This window comes from Microtus oregoni, unplaced genomic scaffold (assembly GCF_018167655.1).
Source record: "Microtus oregoni isolate MIOR12 unplaced genomic scaffold, Mior012 000032F_ref0000030, whole genome shotgun sequence".
NCBI classification, from domain to species: Eukaryota; Metazoa; Chordata; class Mammalia; order Rodentia; family Cricetidae; genus Microtus; species Microtus oregoni.
The window spans coordinates 28,591,130-28,605,101 of record NW_024543091.1 but is presented as its reverse complement, the minus strand read 5'-3'; the positions used below and the strand labels follow the sequence as shown (position 1 = coordinate 28,605,101).

The window sequence follows — 13,972 nt, the reverse complement described above, 5'->3', positions numbered from 1 at the left end:
AGTGAGGTTCAGTGCTGGCCTCTGTACTGTCTCCATACACAGCAGAGCAGGGGCTTTTCTCCCAGGACCCGGATGATGTGACACCCCGGTGCCACGCAGAGCTAGGGAGGGTCAGAGAGTTCACGCAGCCATTGCGCTTTCCTGTGAGGTCCTATGACTACACCACCACTGTCAAGACTTCACCAAGACTCTCACCTGACTCACTGTCTGACCTGTCAGAAGGTTAGGAGTTCAGAAAAAAGCCTCCATGCTGAGGGATCATCTGTTCAAACTGCAGCCTGGACTTGAGGTCCAAGAGGATAGACACTAACCTAAGAGTGTTGAGAGGCCAGGCCTTTAGGTGGCCTTTAGATTACAGGTCACTGGGGAGAGGGTAGATACATGCTTGCTCCCCGGTTCTTGCCATGATATGCCCTGTGTCACGCTGAGACTATGTCAGCAAGGAGGCCCTTACCTCTTTAGAGCTTCCAAACCTGCAGGCTATGTCAACCTTTTTCCTTTATAAAGTATCCTAGCCTGTTATTTCACTATAGCAATGGAAAATTGACTGATACATTCAGAGAACAAGTTTCAGTATATTTGCTTTGAAACCAATAGATAATCCTCAAAGCCCAGGCTAGAAAAAAAAAATCAACAAAACTTTAGTGAGTTACTAGGGTGAGACATGAAGACAACACTGGTTTAGATTTATGTCTTTCACCCAAGTGTCTGCTGCTAGCAAACTGGCCATAATTCTCACGAGTGATCAGAGCTGTTTAAGGGAAGGAGACCCACCTCACAAGCCTACTTCAGTTGTGCATCCTGCCTGAAGAGAGAAAAATACGATGTTTACTCTTTGCGGAATCTATATTATGTTAAGTTTCTGCTACAGGAATGCAAACTTGACCTCTATTTGTCAATGTAAACAATAGTGCATGTTACATAGCACTTAGGAATTAAAAGTGATCCAAAGCAAGAAGCCAGCTAAGACAGAAGGTAGAGGCCAACAGTTGCTATGTGACATTAAGGCAGCAGAGAGGAGAAAAGAAACAGTATTTTGCTAAGTGTCAAATAGTATTCGGTGAGGCCTGCAAGATGGCATCACTTGTTGCCCAAGGTGATAACCCTCCCCGAGTTCCACCCCTGGGACCCACACACTCGAGGGAGAAACTCAACTCCCAAAAGTTGTCCTCTGACCAGGCATTTCCATGCTCCTTGCCACTCAAAAAATAAACTGTTTTTAAAAGGTGCTCGATGGAATGTATTGTGTATCCTGGTAAAGGTCTTAGTAAATAAACGACAACTGAGCAATACCTCTTTGATGGAGAGCTGGAGATGTATTTACGATCTGAGCACCACCGCCCATGCGGTCTGGGAGGGACCAGGGCATCAGCGCAACTACAGGGTGCCAGGGCTCAGTACCCACACAAGTTAGTTCCATGTGCTGTAACAAGAACTTAAGAACTTGACTGGAAGCAACTGGAGAAGAGTGTTTCTCTGGGCCTGAACAGCTGCCAGACTGGGTGGGACACACACCTCCGGCTACAAAATGGTGCCCAAATATTTGACAAGAATTTCCACATAAAGCCTGAAAAAGCTATTGTTTTTTTCTAGAAAAAAAAAAAGATTCTAGACAAACAAGAACAGAGTCAAGCACAACTTTGGTGACCATCTTTACTCCTGCAGGCTCTGTGTGCTGGTGATCATCTTTACTCCTGTAGGCTCTGTGTGCTGGTGACCATCTTTACTCCTGCAGGCTCTGTGTGCTGGTGATCATCTTTACTCCTGCAGGCTCTGTGTGCTGGTGATCATCTTTACTCCTGCAGGCTCTGTGTGCTGGTGACCATCTTTACTCCTGCAGGCTCTGTGTGCTGGTGACCATCTTTACTCCTGCAGGCTCTGTGTGCTGGTGACCATCTTTACTCCTGCAGGCTCTGTGTGCTGGTGATCATCTTTACTCCTGCAGGCTCTGTGTGCTGGTGATCATCTTTACTCCTGCAGGCTCTGTGTGCTGGTGATCATCTTTACTCCTGCAGGCTCTGTGTGCTGGTGACCATCTTTACTCCTGCAGGCTCTGTGTGCTGGTGATCATCTTTACTCCTGCAGGCTCTGTGTGCTGGTGATCATCTTTACTCCTGCAGGCTCTGTGTGCTGGTGATCATCTTTACTCCTGCAGGCTCTGTGTGCTGGTGATCATCTTTACTCCTGTAGGCTCTGTGTGCTGGTGATCATCTTTACTCCTGCAGGCTCTGTGTGCTGGTGATCATCTTTACTCCTGCAGGCTGTGTGTGCTGGTGACCATCTTTACTCCTGCAGGCTCTGTGTGCTGGTGATCATCTTTACTCCTGCAGGCTCTGTGTGCTGGTGATCATCTTTACTCCTGCAGGCTCTGTGTGCTGGTGATCATCTTTACTCCTGTAGGCTCTGTGTGCTGGTGATCATCTTTACTCCTGTAGGCTCTGTGTGCTGGTGATCATCTTTACTCCTGCAGGCTCTGTGTGCTGGTGATCATCTTTACTCCTGCAGGCTCTGTGTGCTGGTGACCATCTTTACTCCTGCAGGCTCTGTGTGCTGGTGATCATCTTTACTCCTGCAGGCTCTGTGTGCTGATGATCATCTTTACTCCTGCAGGCTCTGTGTGCTGGTGATCATCTTTACTCCTGCAGGCTCTGTGTGCTGGTGATCATCTTTACTCCTGCAGGCTCTGTGTGCTGGTGATCATCTTTACTCCTGCAGGCTCTGTGTGCTGGTGACCATCTTTACTCCTGCAGGCTCTGTGTGCTGGTGATCATCTTTACTCCTGTAGGCTCTGTGTGCTGGTGACCATCTTTACTCCTGCAGGCTCTGTGTGCTGGTGATCATCTTTACTCCTGCAGGCTCTGTGTGCTGGTGACCATCTTTACTCCTGCAGGCTCTGTGTGCTGGTGATCATCTTTACTCCTGCAGGCTCTGTGTGCTGGTGACCATCTTTACTCCTGCAGGCTCTGTGTGCTGGTGATCATCTTTACTCCTGCAGGCTCTGTGTGCTGGTGATCATCTTTACTCCTGCAGGCTCTGTGTGCTGGTGATCATCTTTACTCCTGCAGGCTCTGTGTGCTGGTGACCATCTTTACTCCTGCAGGCTCTGTGTGCTGGTGACCATCTTTACTCCTGCAGGCTCTGTGTGCTGGTGATCATCTTTACTCCTGCAGGCTCTGTGTGCTGGTGATCATCTTTACTCCTGTAGTCTCTGTGTGCTGGTGACCATCTTTACTCCTGCAGGCTCTGTGTGCTGGTGACCATCTTTACTCCTGCAGGCTCTGTGTGCTGGTGACCATCTTTACTCCTGCAGGCTCTGTGTGCTGGTGATCATCTTTACTCCTGCAGGCTCTGTGTGCTGGTGATCATCTTTACTCCTGCAGGCTCTGTGTGCTGGTGATCATCTTTACTCCTGCAGGCTCTGTGTGCTGGTGACCATCTTTACTCCTGCAGGCTCTGTGTGCTGGTGATCATCTTTACTCCTGCAGGCTCTGTGTGCTGGTGATCATCTTTACTCCTGCAGGCTCTGTGTGCTGGTGATCATCTTTACTCCTGCAGGCTCTGTGTGCTGGTGATCATCTTTACTCCTGCAGGCTCTGTGTGCTGGTGATCATCTTTACTCCTGCAGGCTCTGTGTGCTGGTGACCATCTTTACTCCTGCAGGCTCTGTGTGCTGGTGACCATCTTTACTCCTGCAGGCTCTGTGTGCTGGTGATCATCTTTACTCCTGCAGGCTCTGTGTGCTGGTGACCATCTTTACTCCTGCAGGCTCTGTGTGCTGGTGATCATCTTTACTCCTGCAGGCTCTGTGTGCTGGTGATCATCTTTACTCCTGCAGGCTCTGTGTGCTGGTGATCATCTTTACTCCTGCAGGCTCTGTGTGCTGGTGATCATCTTTACTCCTGCAGGCTCTGTGTGCTGGTGATCATCTTTACTCCTGCAGGCTCTGTGTGCTGGTGATCATCTTTACTCCTGCAGGCTCTGTGTGCTGGTGATCATCTTTACTCCTGCAGGCTCTGTGTGCTGGTGATCATCTTTACTCCTGTAGGCTCTGTGTGCTGGTGATCATCTTTACTCCTGCAGGCTCTGTGTGCTGGTGACCATCTTTACTCCTGCAGGCTCTGTGTGCTGGTGATCACCTTTACTCCTGCAGGCTCTGTGTGCTGGTGATCATCTTTACTCCTGCAGGCTCTGTGTGCTGGTGACCATCTTTACTCCTGTAGGCTCTATTTGCTGGTGGCTCCTTTAAGAGAGGCTTCCGGACTCAGCGTTAGTGGCAAAAACCAAGCAGCTCTTTAAAGAGGTTCTGCCACCAAGCACTTAAATGATGTTTAAGAGCAGCCGGCGGCAAAACTCTATGTTACTGTGTTGTCTTTGAATTGTTTGACTGCTGAGAAAGGAGCAACAGCTGCTAAAAGACATTTGATTATGAATGCTGCTGGAATAATCCAACCTATATAATTTGAAAATGCCTTGACTTCAAAATTGAAGTCAAAAGATATGTTACTCTGGAGAAGAGGTTTTACTTTTGTTTCCATAGGAAACGAGAGATTGTGGATTCCTTCTGGGTTAAGAAAAATAGGGTGTGATCAAGGAAAACCCCTGAAAAACCTCCAGTGGGAACAGATGACCCAGGTGATCCAATATTTTAGAGAAACTTCCTAAACTTGCAGTTTCCTCTGAGTTCTGCATCCAGAACAGTTTCAAGACTGCTGGCTGAGATGATCCAGCCTCACAGAATACTCAGTCAGGACTTGACCATCATCCTAAATTTTCTTTAGGTTTGTTTCCATAAGATTATCAGCACCCTGACTTCTTGAATTTTGCATGCAAATGGATGGAAATAGAAAACACTACCCTGAGTGAGGTAAGCCAGACCCAAAAAGAAGAACATAGGATGTACTCACTCATATTTGGTTTCTAGCCATAAATAAAAGACATTGAGCCTATAATTAGTGATCCTAGAGAAGCTAAATAAGAAGGAGAACCCAAAGAAAAACATATAGGCATCCTCCTGAATATTAACCTTCATCAGGCGAGGAAAGGAGACAGAGACCCACACTGGAGCACCGGACAGAAATCTCAAGGTTCAAATCAGGAGCAGGAGAGAGAGCATGAGCAAAGAACTCAGGACCACGAGGGGTGCACCCACACACTGAGACAATCGGGAAGTCACCAAGGCCAGCTGGCCTGGGTCTGAAAAAGCCTGGGATAAAACCGGACTTACTGAACATAGCGGACAATGAGGACTACTGAGAACTCAAGAACAATGGCAATGGGTTTTTGATCCTACTGCATGTTCTGGCTTTGTGGGAGCCTAGGCAGTTTGGATGCTCACCTTACTAGACCTGGATGGAGGTGGGTGGTCCTTGGACTTCCCACAGGGCAGGGAACCCTGATTGCTCTTGGGGCTGACAAGGGAGGGGGACTTGATTGGGGGAGGGGAGGGAAATGGGAGGCGGTGGCGGGGAAGAGACAGAAATCTTAAATAAGTAAGTAAGTAAGTAAGTAAGTAAGTAAAAGATTATCAGCACCCTTATCAGGAGGAAGTAGCCTAAAAACTACACCCATATTCCCAAAAAATGCATTATGAATGTTTGTCTTTGTTTAGAGTGTTGGTTACAAGTTTTTTTTTTAAGAGAGACTTTTTTTAAAAATATTTATTTATTTATTATGCATACAATATTCTGTCTGTGTGTATGTCTGCAGGCCAGAAGAGGGCACCAGACCTCATTACAGATGGTTGTGAGCCACCATGTGGTTGCCGGGAATTGAACTCAGGACCTCTGGAAGAGCAGGCAATGCTCTTAACCACTGAGCCATCTCTCCAGCCCTGGTTACAAGTTTTTATGGATAATGGTCAGGAAAAAAGCTAAACAAAGGAGATTAGTTTCAGGGTCTTGTTTTGAAAAGAAAAAAAGGGAACTGATGTGGGATAATGCCTTTGTACACTGTAAAGATTTATCACTCATATTGGTTTAATAAAAGGCTGTTTGGCCAGTAGCCAGGCAGGAAGTATAGGTGGGGTGACCAGATTAAGAGTAGTCTGGGAAGAGGAAAGGCAGTCACCAGAGGAAGCAAGATGAGAATGCCTCACTGAGAGAAGGTACCAAGCCACATGGCTAAACATAAACAAGAACTATGGGATAATTTAAGTTGTGAAAGCTAGTTAATAATAAGTCTGAGCTAAGAGGCCAAACAGTTTATAATTAATATAAGCCTCTGTGTGTTTCTTCGGGACTGAGTGGCTGCGGGACCAGGTGGGACAGAATCTTCTGTCTACAGGTTGACAGTGGCTCAGGGTTTATGGGGTTAGCTCATCATGGAGCAGTAGGAGTGGGCAGGCTGACATGGCTGGTCACATGTCATCTGTAGGCAGAGATGAATGTTGTGTTCAGACTTCCCCACTCTTCCTATACTTTATTCAGTCTGGACGCTCATCCCTCAGCCAGCGTGGGTCATTTCTCCACACTGAAAGGTCTATGCAGATATGCTTAGTGGTTTCTCTTCTGGGTGATTTTAGAAACAAGCCAAACTGTTTCTATTTCATTTCACAAACAACACAGATTAACCATCAGAGGTGGGGGAAGCACTTCAAAATGTGAACCACTGGAAATAATCATTGTTTGCTGATGATAAAATCACTTTCCTAGAAACCGAAAATATTGTTTCATTAATGTTATATTATTAAAAGTTCAGTAAGGAGGTTCAATTTTGCCTACTCAGGGCAGGCCATGCCACTCAGGTGAACAGCAGCAGGGCACACCAGCCAAAAGAACAGATAGGCAAACTCAGGCACAGACCTCCCTGTTGGGCCAAAAGCCATGGTGGCTACCAGAAGTCCAGCCCCCAGCTCAGAGGGAAGACTCCTTGCTGGACCAGAGGTCACACTGGCTACCAAAACTCCAGGTCACAAAGGCAGAAGACCAAGGAGAAATAGAAACCAAGAAAGGAAACACCCATCCAAGAAAGACAAACTCAGAAACTGACACCTAGACCTAGATGTACTCCAAACCTAGATACCTAGATGCCAGTGTAAGAACTCAGTCAACAAGAGCCAGGGCAGTATGTCACCCCCAGAGCTCAGCTGTCCTCCTAGAGCAAACCCTGAATGTTCCAACACAGCTGAAGCACAAGAAAATGACCTTAAAATCAACTTTATGAAAACAGTATAGATCCTGGTCTTAATTGGAGTTTCTATTACTGTAAAGAGATACCATGACCATGGCAACTCTTATATAGGAAAATATTTAACTGGAGTGGCTTACAGTTTCAGAGGTTTAGTCCATTATCATTATGGAGGGTCATGGCAGACATAGTGCTGGAGAAGGAGCTGAAGAGTACAACATCTTGATCTGCAGGCGACAGTCTGCTACACTGAACATACCCCGAGTATAGGAGACCTCAAAGCCCACCCCCAGTGACACACTTCCTCTAACAAAACCACACCTCCTAATAGTGCCACTCCCTCTGATCTTTTGCCTGCTCTTGGGACCCTTTTCTTCCTTCTGGGTTGCCTAATCTAGCCTTGATATGAGGGTATTTGCCTAGTCTTATTTTAACTTGTTTTACCATTTTTGGCTGATATCCCTGTAAGGCCTGCTCTTTTCTGAAAGGAGACAGAGGAGGAGTGGATCTTGAAATGAGGGAAGCAAGGGAGAGAGCCTAGAAGCAGAGGAGGGAAGGGAAACTATAGTTGGGATATTATATATGAGAGAATAATAAATTTTAAAAAATAAACCGACTCAAAAAAGTAACTGGAAATATGTCGTGAATAAAGAGTATCATTTATATAACAGTGAGCAAAAAAGCACCTGTTGGAGCTGGGCTGGATCTGTTGATCTCTGCATTGTGTCCCCTTGTGGTCCTGGATACCAATTCTTATGGTGATTTGTTACAGTATTAAACACTACCTGTGAACTGTTCATGTAGGCTTTCTTGTTAATACATTGTAACGGATTAGCTGTCAGGACTATGGCCATCTTGAGATACAAGGAGCATCAATGGTATCTGAGATCAACAACTGTACTGTGACAGGGACACATCTGTGCGCCTACTGTGAGAAGGTCCATACTATTGCAGTTTGTCACCCACATCCATGGCAGAAAGAACTGACAAGTTAGAGGTCACTGAAAATCCCTATAGGTTCACAGACCCCTGAACTCTGTGAGGCTCTGTGGGGTCTGTGCTCCAGGCTAAGATCTGTCTACTGATACCTTTGAGCTCTCCTCTAATTCTTAAGATTTGTGGGTTACTTAAAAATCAGCATCTTCCCCCTAAATTTTATTATTATATGTTGTCAGAGGCTTCTTGTTTGTTCCTGGCCGCTCAGACCTGAAATAATTACACAGAAACTATATTATTTAAAACACTGCTTGGCCAATAGCTTAAGCATCGTTCTAGCTTAAATTAACCCATTTCTATTAATCTGTGTATCATCACGTGGCTGTGGCTTACCAGGCTGTGGCTTACTGGGCAAAGTTCTGGCATCTGTCTCTTCTGGCAGTTACATGGCGTCTCACTGACTCCACCTTCTTTCTCCCGGCATTCAGTTTAGTCTTCTCACCTAGCTCTACTCTACACAGGCCAAAGCAGCTTCTTTATTCATTAACCAATAAAAGCAACACATATACAGAAGGAGTTCCCACATCAATTATATGTTCAATGTATGCTAACAAACTGGTTTTCATGGGGTTTTTTTGTTTTGTTTTGTTTCAGTTTTTGGTTTTTCGAGACAGGGTTTCTCTGTAGCTTTGGAGCCTGTCTTTGAACTCACTCTACAGACCGACCAGGTTTTCCTTGAACTAAAAGAGATCCTCTTGTCTCTGCCTCCTGAGTGCTGGGATTAAAGGTATGTGCCACCACCACCTGGCTTTTCATGGTTATTTTTTAAGGGGCATCATCTAGGTGATGAATTTGTGGGTTTCTTTCATGAGGATAATCCTTCATGTTTAATACAGCTAGCAAACAAATAAAAAGCAATTTTAACTTTTAAGGATTTATTTGCATTATATATTTATGTGTATATGTGTGTGGGTGGCCACAAAGGTTAGAAGAGAGAATAAGATCCCCTGGAGCTGATTCACAGGTGGCTGTGATCTGTCCCAGGTGCCATCCCATGGGGGCTGGAGTGTAGTTTATGGTTTGGGTTCTCTCTGTTCACTTTATGCAACCCACATGTTGAACACAGGCAGGCTATTGGGTGTGCCAGCAAGCACCTTTACACACTAAGCCATCTTACTGGCCAGGGACTTTTTGGTTTGTGTTTTGTTTTGAGACAGAGTTTCTATGCTCTTGGCTGACTTGGAACTCACTATGTAGATTATGCTGACCTTGAAGTCACAGAGATCAGCTCCCTGTTTCCCAAATGCTGGGATTAAAGGCATGCAATCACCACACCCAGATCTTACTTTTTAATATTACACTAAGAAAAAGTAAAAATACATATTCAATGGAATTATCAAAGATACCCTTTTCAACATCTAACTAACCAGGCAGGTGCCAACCCAGTGCTCAGAGCAGAGAAGCTGCACAACCCAGCGCCATAGCAACCAGTCAGCCTGCACACCAGGGGCAGCTCCTGTTTGCTTTACGTTTTGCTTACTGGGCAAACCTTTCTTCAACACATTATCTTCCCATCAATGGTCCCCTCACCCCGAGAGGCTCCCCATACCCAACCCTGCCAAACACACAGCAATAGGAAGAGTGGGCATTATATAAACACGGCTGGCCACACAGCTCTCTGTCATCTTGCCTTTATCGTTGTTCCAAACAGAAGACAGTCCATGCGCCTCACAATCTTCAACCAGCTCTTGCTGCCAACGAGCGAAAACCCTTCCTGAAACAGCAATTAGGTGGGGTTAGCAACAGAAGCAGCAAGGGACCCTGGAGATACGGTGACAGGCTGACTTTACCTGCATGCCCATTCATAAAAAGGCTCCACTATCTCTTAACTCATAGCGACACCTTTACAGGACGGGCGTTCTCTCAACCTCCAGGGAAACAGCAGACGCGATGTTGTGGCTCCTGTACTCCTGGGACACATCAAGCTTTGATTTGGCGTGCCACTTCCCCAAGCTCCTGGGACCACAGGTGCTGGTTTCACCTCTCCAGACTCAAGGGCATTTCTGCTCTTTCTCCTGGCTCCTTTATCCTTGCCTCTTCTGTACAACCAGGGCACATCTCTGTTTCATTCTTTTCCCACGACTAACCACACTCACAGGGCAGGTGTTAATAATCTGGCTTTTTTTCCTGCTAGCAATTTACCTTCTCTGTTTCCTCAAAGAAACCGATATCTGAGGTCTCCAGGATGGCAGTTAACCAAACGCTCCTTTGCCCACACCTCCCACTGAACGTGACCCCACCGACTCCTGATTCCCCTTCCCCATGTTGCCCCATGCCCACAGGAAGTAGTCAGACTTGAACTGGTGCCATATACGCAAGGATACCACAGCCCACATATATCCAAAAAGGTTGGAATGTTGGGGATCTCCAGGTAGGGGCCCCATTCCACGCTCTGGTCTCACTTCTCCCATGCCAGACCCTGCCCCTGAAAAAGCCCGCCAAAAGTCAGCCCTTTCCCGGGGCTACTCAAGACCAACACCTGTCTTGTAAGACGTGGTTACCATATTTGCCATGTGATTCCTCCCCTGCCTTCCCAAGAGTCACCCAGGAGTTGCTTTGCTCGACTCAGATTAGACCTGGATTTACTAATTCGGCCCGATGTGACTGATTACATCGGCCGCAGTGTTACTACCTGGGGATATAAACTTTTCGCTTCTTCTGAACAAGCTGGTACCTTCTTAATTCACACCCTTGGAAGCAATGCCACCAAATGCTAAGTCCTGGCACTCATTTGAAAAATGGTTCTTGACCTCTTTGTATTAAAATGATACCGAAGTAGTAAACTCACATCCACACTTGCTGTAAAACACATTTCTATGCCCAGATTTACTCAAACGACCTTCTATTCCCCTGACACAGGCCTCACAAATCTCGTTTTTGAGTTCATCAGACCCACTTTTAACAGCATGGTGAGATTCCTCATCATAAGAACCTTATTTTCCCAATAATGGAGAATGTGAGGCCGTTTTTTTTTTTTTTTTTAGTATTTAGTTCTTTATTTACATCTGACAGAGGGGGAAAAGGAAGAAAATGGCAGAAAGGGCAGCAGAGGGCACACAAGTTTCATAGAGTGCCAAGAGGGTCTGGTGCTGTCTGCAGAACAGACATCAAGGACCCTGCGGTCTGCAGCTCTTAAGCTGCCTGCACCTTGCTAGGGATGCAGCCTGAGGTGGAATGTGTTCAGCCTGATTGCCCAGACAGTGAAAACTCCCTGCTGCACAGTCTCTTTACCTGAGAAGGTCAAGAACTCAAAGGTCAAGGCAAACAAATGAAAATGCCCTTGGCCATTCCAGCCTCCCCAGTTTGCTCTTTCTAAATCCCTAGAGATTAAACTTTTCCATTTCCTTAGAAAGTCACCAATAGTTTCTCTGTTAAAACAGGACAAAAAATCAGGCAAAACATTTATGGTTTCTTCTTCAGACTTTCTCAGGCTGGCATGGTGGTCCATACCTGAAAGACTCAGGAGTCCTGAGTCGGGAGGATTGCCACAAGTTTAAAGTCTGCCCAAGTTTCATGATGAGACTTAGTCTCAAAATAAAAAACAAAACAAAAACTTTCAAATTCGTAAAAAAAAATATGTAATTGTGACCCCCAAATAATAAGCTGTTGTTCTAGGTGACAGGCTGTGGAGACGGCAAAGAGTACACATTCGTGCAGTACTTAACGGGACAGTTTGATAATTCTGATAATGCTGATCATTTAACCTAATAGTGAAAGTGTTAGGGACAATTTACAGGTCAGTCTACACTCTTCCTGACCTGGGGCATTGATGGGATAGGCATTACTGCATTAAATTTGATTGCATTTTATTTATTTGGCAGGAGGGACAGGTGGAGGGGTGACATCAGGAAGTGCAGAGGTAAGAGGACATCCTGCAGGGATCAGTCCTCTCCTTCTACCATATGTGTGGGGACTGAACTCGTGTTTTTAGGCTTAGTGATAGGTACCATGTCTCGTCAGCCCTTGCTGCAATTTAAAGAAGATTTTATGTGTATGAGTGTTTCGCCCACATGTATATATGCACATCACATGTCTGCAATGCCTGCACAGTCCAGAAGAGGGCCCTGAATCACCTGGAACAGGAGTCACAGTGGGTTCTGAGCAGGAAACCAAACCCAGTTCCTGTCAGAGCTGTAAGTGCTCCCCACTGCTGAGCACCCCCAGCTCTTCACTGCTGAGCCCCCCCAGCTCCTCACTGCTGAGCCCCCCAGCTCTTCACTGCTGAGCCCCCCAGCTCCTCACTGCTGAGCCCCCCTCTCCCAGCTCCTCACTGCTGAGTCCCCCAGCTCCTCACTGCTGAACACCCTCTCCCAGCTCCTCACCGCTGAGCCCCCCCCAGCTCCTCACTGCTGAGCCCCCTCTCCCAGCTCCTCACTGCTGAGCCCCCCAGTTCCTCACTGCTGAACCCCCTCTCCCAGCTCCTCACTGCTGAGCCCCCTCTCCCAGCTCTTCACTGCTGAGCCCCCCCAGCTCCTCACTTCTGAGCCCCCCAGCTCCTCAGTGAGCCCCCCAGCTCTTCACTGCTGAGCCCCCTCTCCCAGCTCCTCACTGCTGAGCCCCCCAGCTTCTCACTGCTGAGCCCCCCAGCTCTTCACTGCTGAGCCCCCCAGCTCTTCACTGCTGAGCCCCCCAGCTCCTCACGGCTGAGCCCCCCAGCTCTTCACCGCTGAGCACCCCAGCTCTTCACCGCTGAGCCCCCCAGCTCCTCACCGCTGAACCCCCCAGCTCCTCAGTGAGCCCCCCAGCTCCTCAGTGAGCCCCCAGCTCCTCAGTGAGCCCCCCAGCTCCTCAGTGAGCCCCTCAGCTCCTCAGTGAGCCCCCCAGCTCCTCAGTGAGCCCCCCAGCTCCTCAGTGAGCCCCCCAGCTCCTCAGTGAGCCCCCCAGCTCCTCACTGCTGATCCCCCCAGGCCACCTCCTCATCTGCATTTTTAAATGAGAAACAAATCAAGTGCACACCAAGTGCACTGTGTGTGCTGTGGAAGGCAACAACACTCAGCTATGGAAATGAAAACCCCATCAGCGCTGTGCAGCCGAAACAGAATATGAGCCAATATGGAACTTAAAATTTCCTAGTCATTATTTTAAAAATATACCAGCACAAGTAACTTTAATATTTTGTATATTGTTAATAATTTGATTATATATTATTTTTATATAAAATAATTTAATAATTTATTTAACCTATGAAAATGTCAATATGCAGACAAAATAAACAGTGAAATAGTATTTTTAAAGTAATTAAAATTGGTCTGTGAAATCCAGCATGTTTTACACTCACAGTGGGTACTATATATGTTTTCTTTATTATTGGTGTGTGTGTGTGTGTATGTACATGCGTGCAATGGTGCATACATATGTGGAGGTCAGAGGGCAGTTGACGGGGATGTTTCCTGTCTGTCTACCATTTCCGAGGCCCCAGGGGTCAAGTCCAGGTGGTCAGGCTTGTGCAGCAAGTTCTTTCCTGCTGAGCTGCATCCCAGCCCCAAAGGATGCTAACTACATTTTGCTAGTTAATGTGAAATGTAGTCCTAAAAACAGTAGAGTTTAATAATGTATTTTATATCACATCCGTTTTTAAATATATATATTAAAATGAAATAATATTTGAAAGCCAGCTTGGTTGTTGTTTTCATATCCAGTCTGTCTGCACCACAGAATGGAGAGGCCAGTCTCTGCCTCGTCTGAGTTCCCCTTTCTCTTTTCACACTCTGATCACCTGTACTTTGTTGGGCTTGGGCAAAGTATCCCAGAGGCCCCTTTGGCTAGAATGGCACTGGATTCCAAGGGGCCCTGCAGTCACGTCTCTGTGAGGACAGAGCACACAATGGCTTTCCTGCAGCTCACTTCCAGA

The 13,972-nt window shown here is 46.7% G+C and overlaps 1 protein-coding gene across 1 annotated transcript in view; it reads right to left on the bottom strand.

Moving 5' to 3' along the window:
- Rec114 (REC114 meiotic recombination protein) overlaps window positions 1-13,972 on the bottom strand; it is a 97,194-nt gene that overhangs the window by 9,867 nt on the left and 73,355 nt on the right. The window contains exon 3 of the mRNA XM_041679542.1: window positions 9,752-9,835. Within this exon, the coding sequence (XP_041535476.1) occupies window positions 9,752-9,835 (84 nt within the window). The remainder of the gene's footprint in view (window positions 1-9,751; window positions 9,836-13,972) is intronic.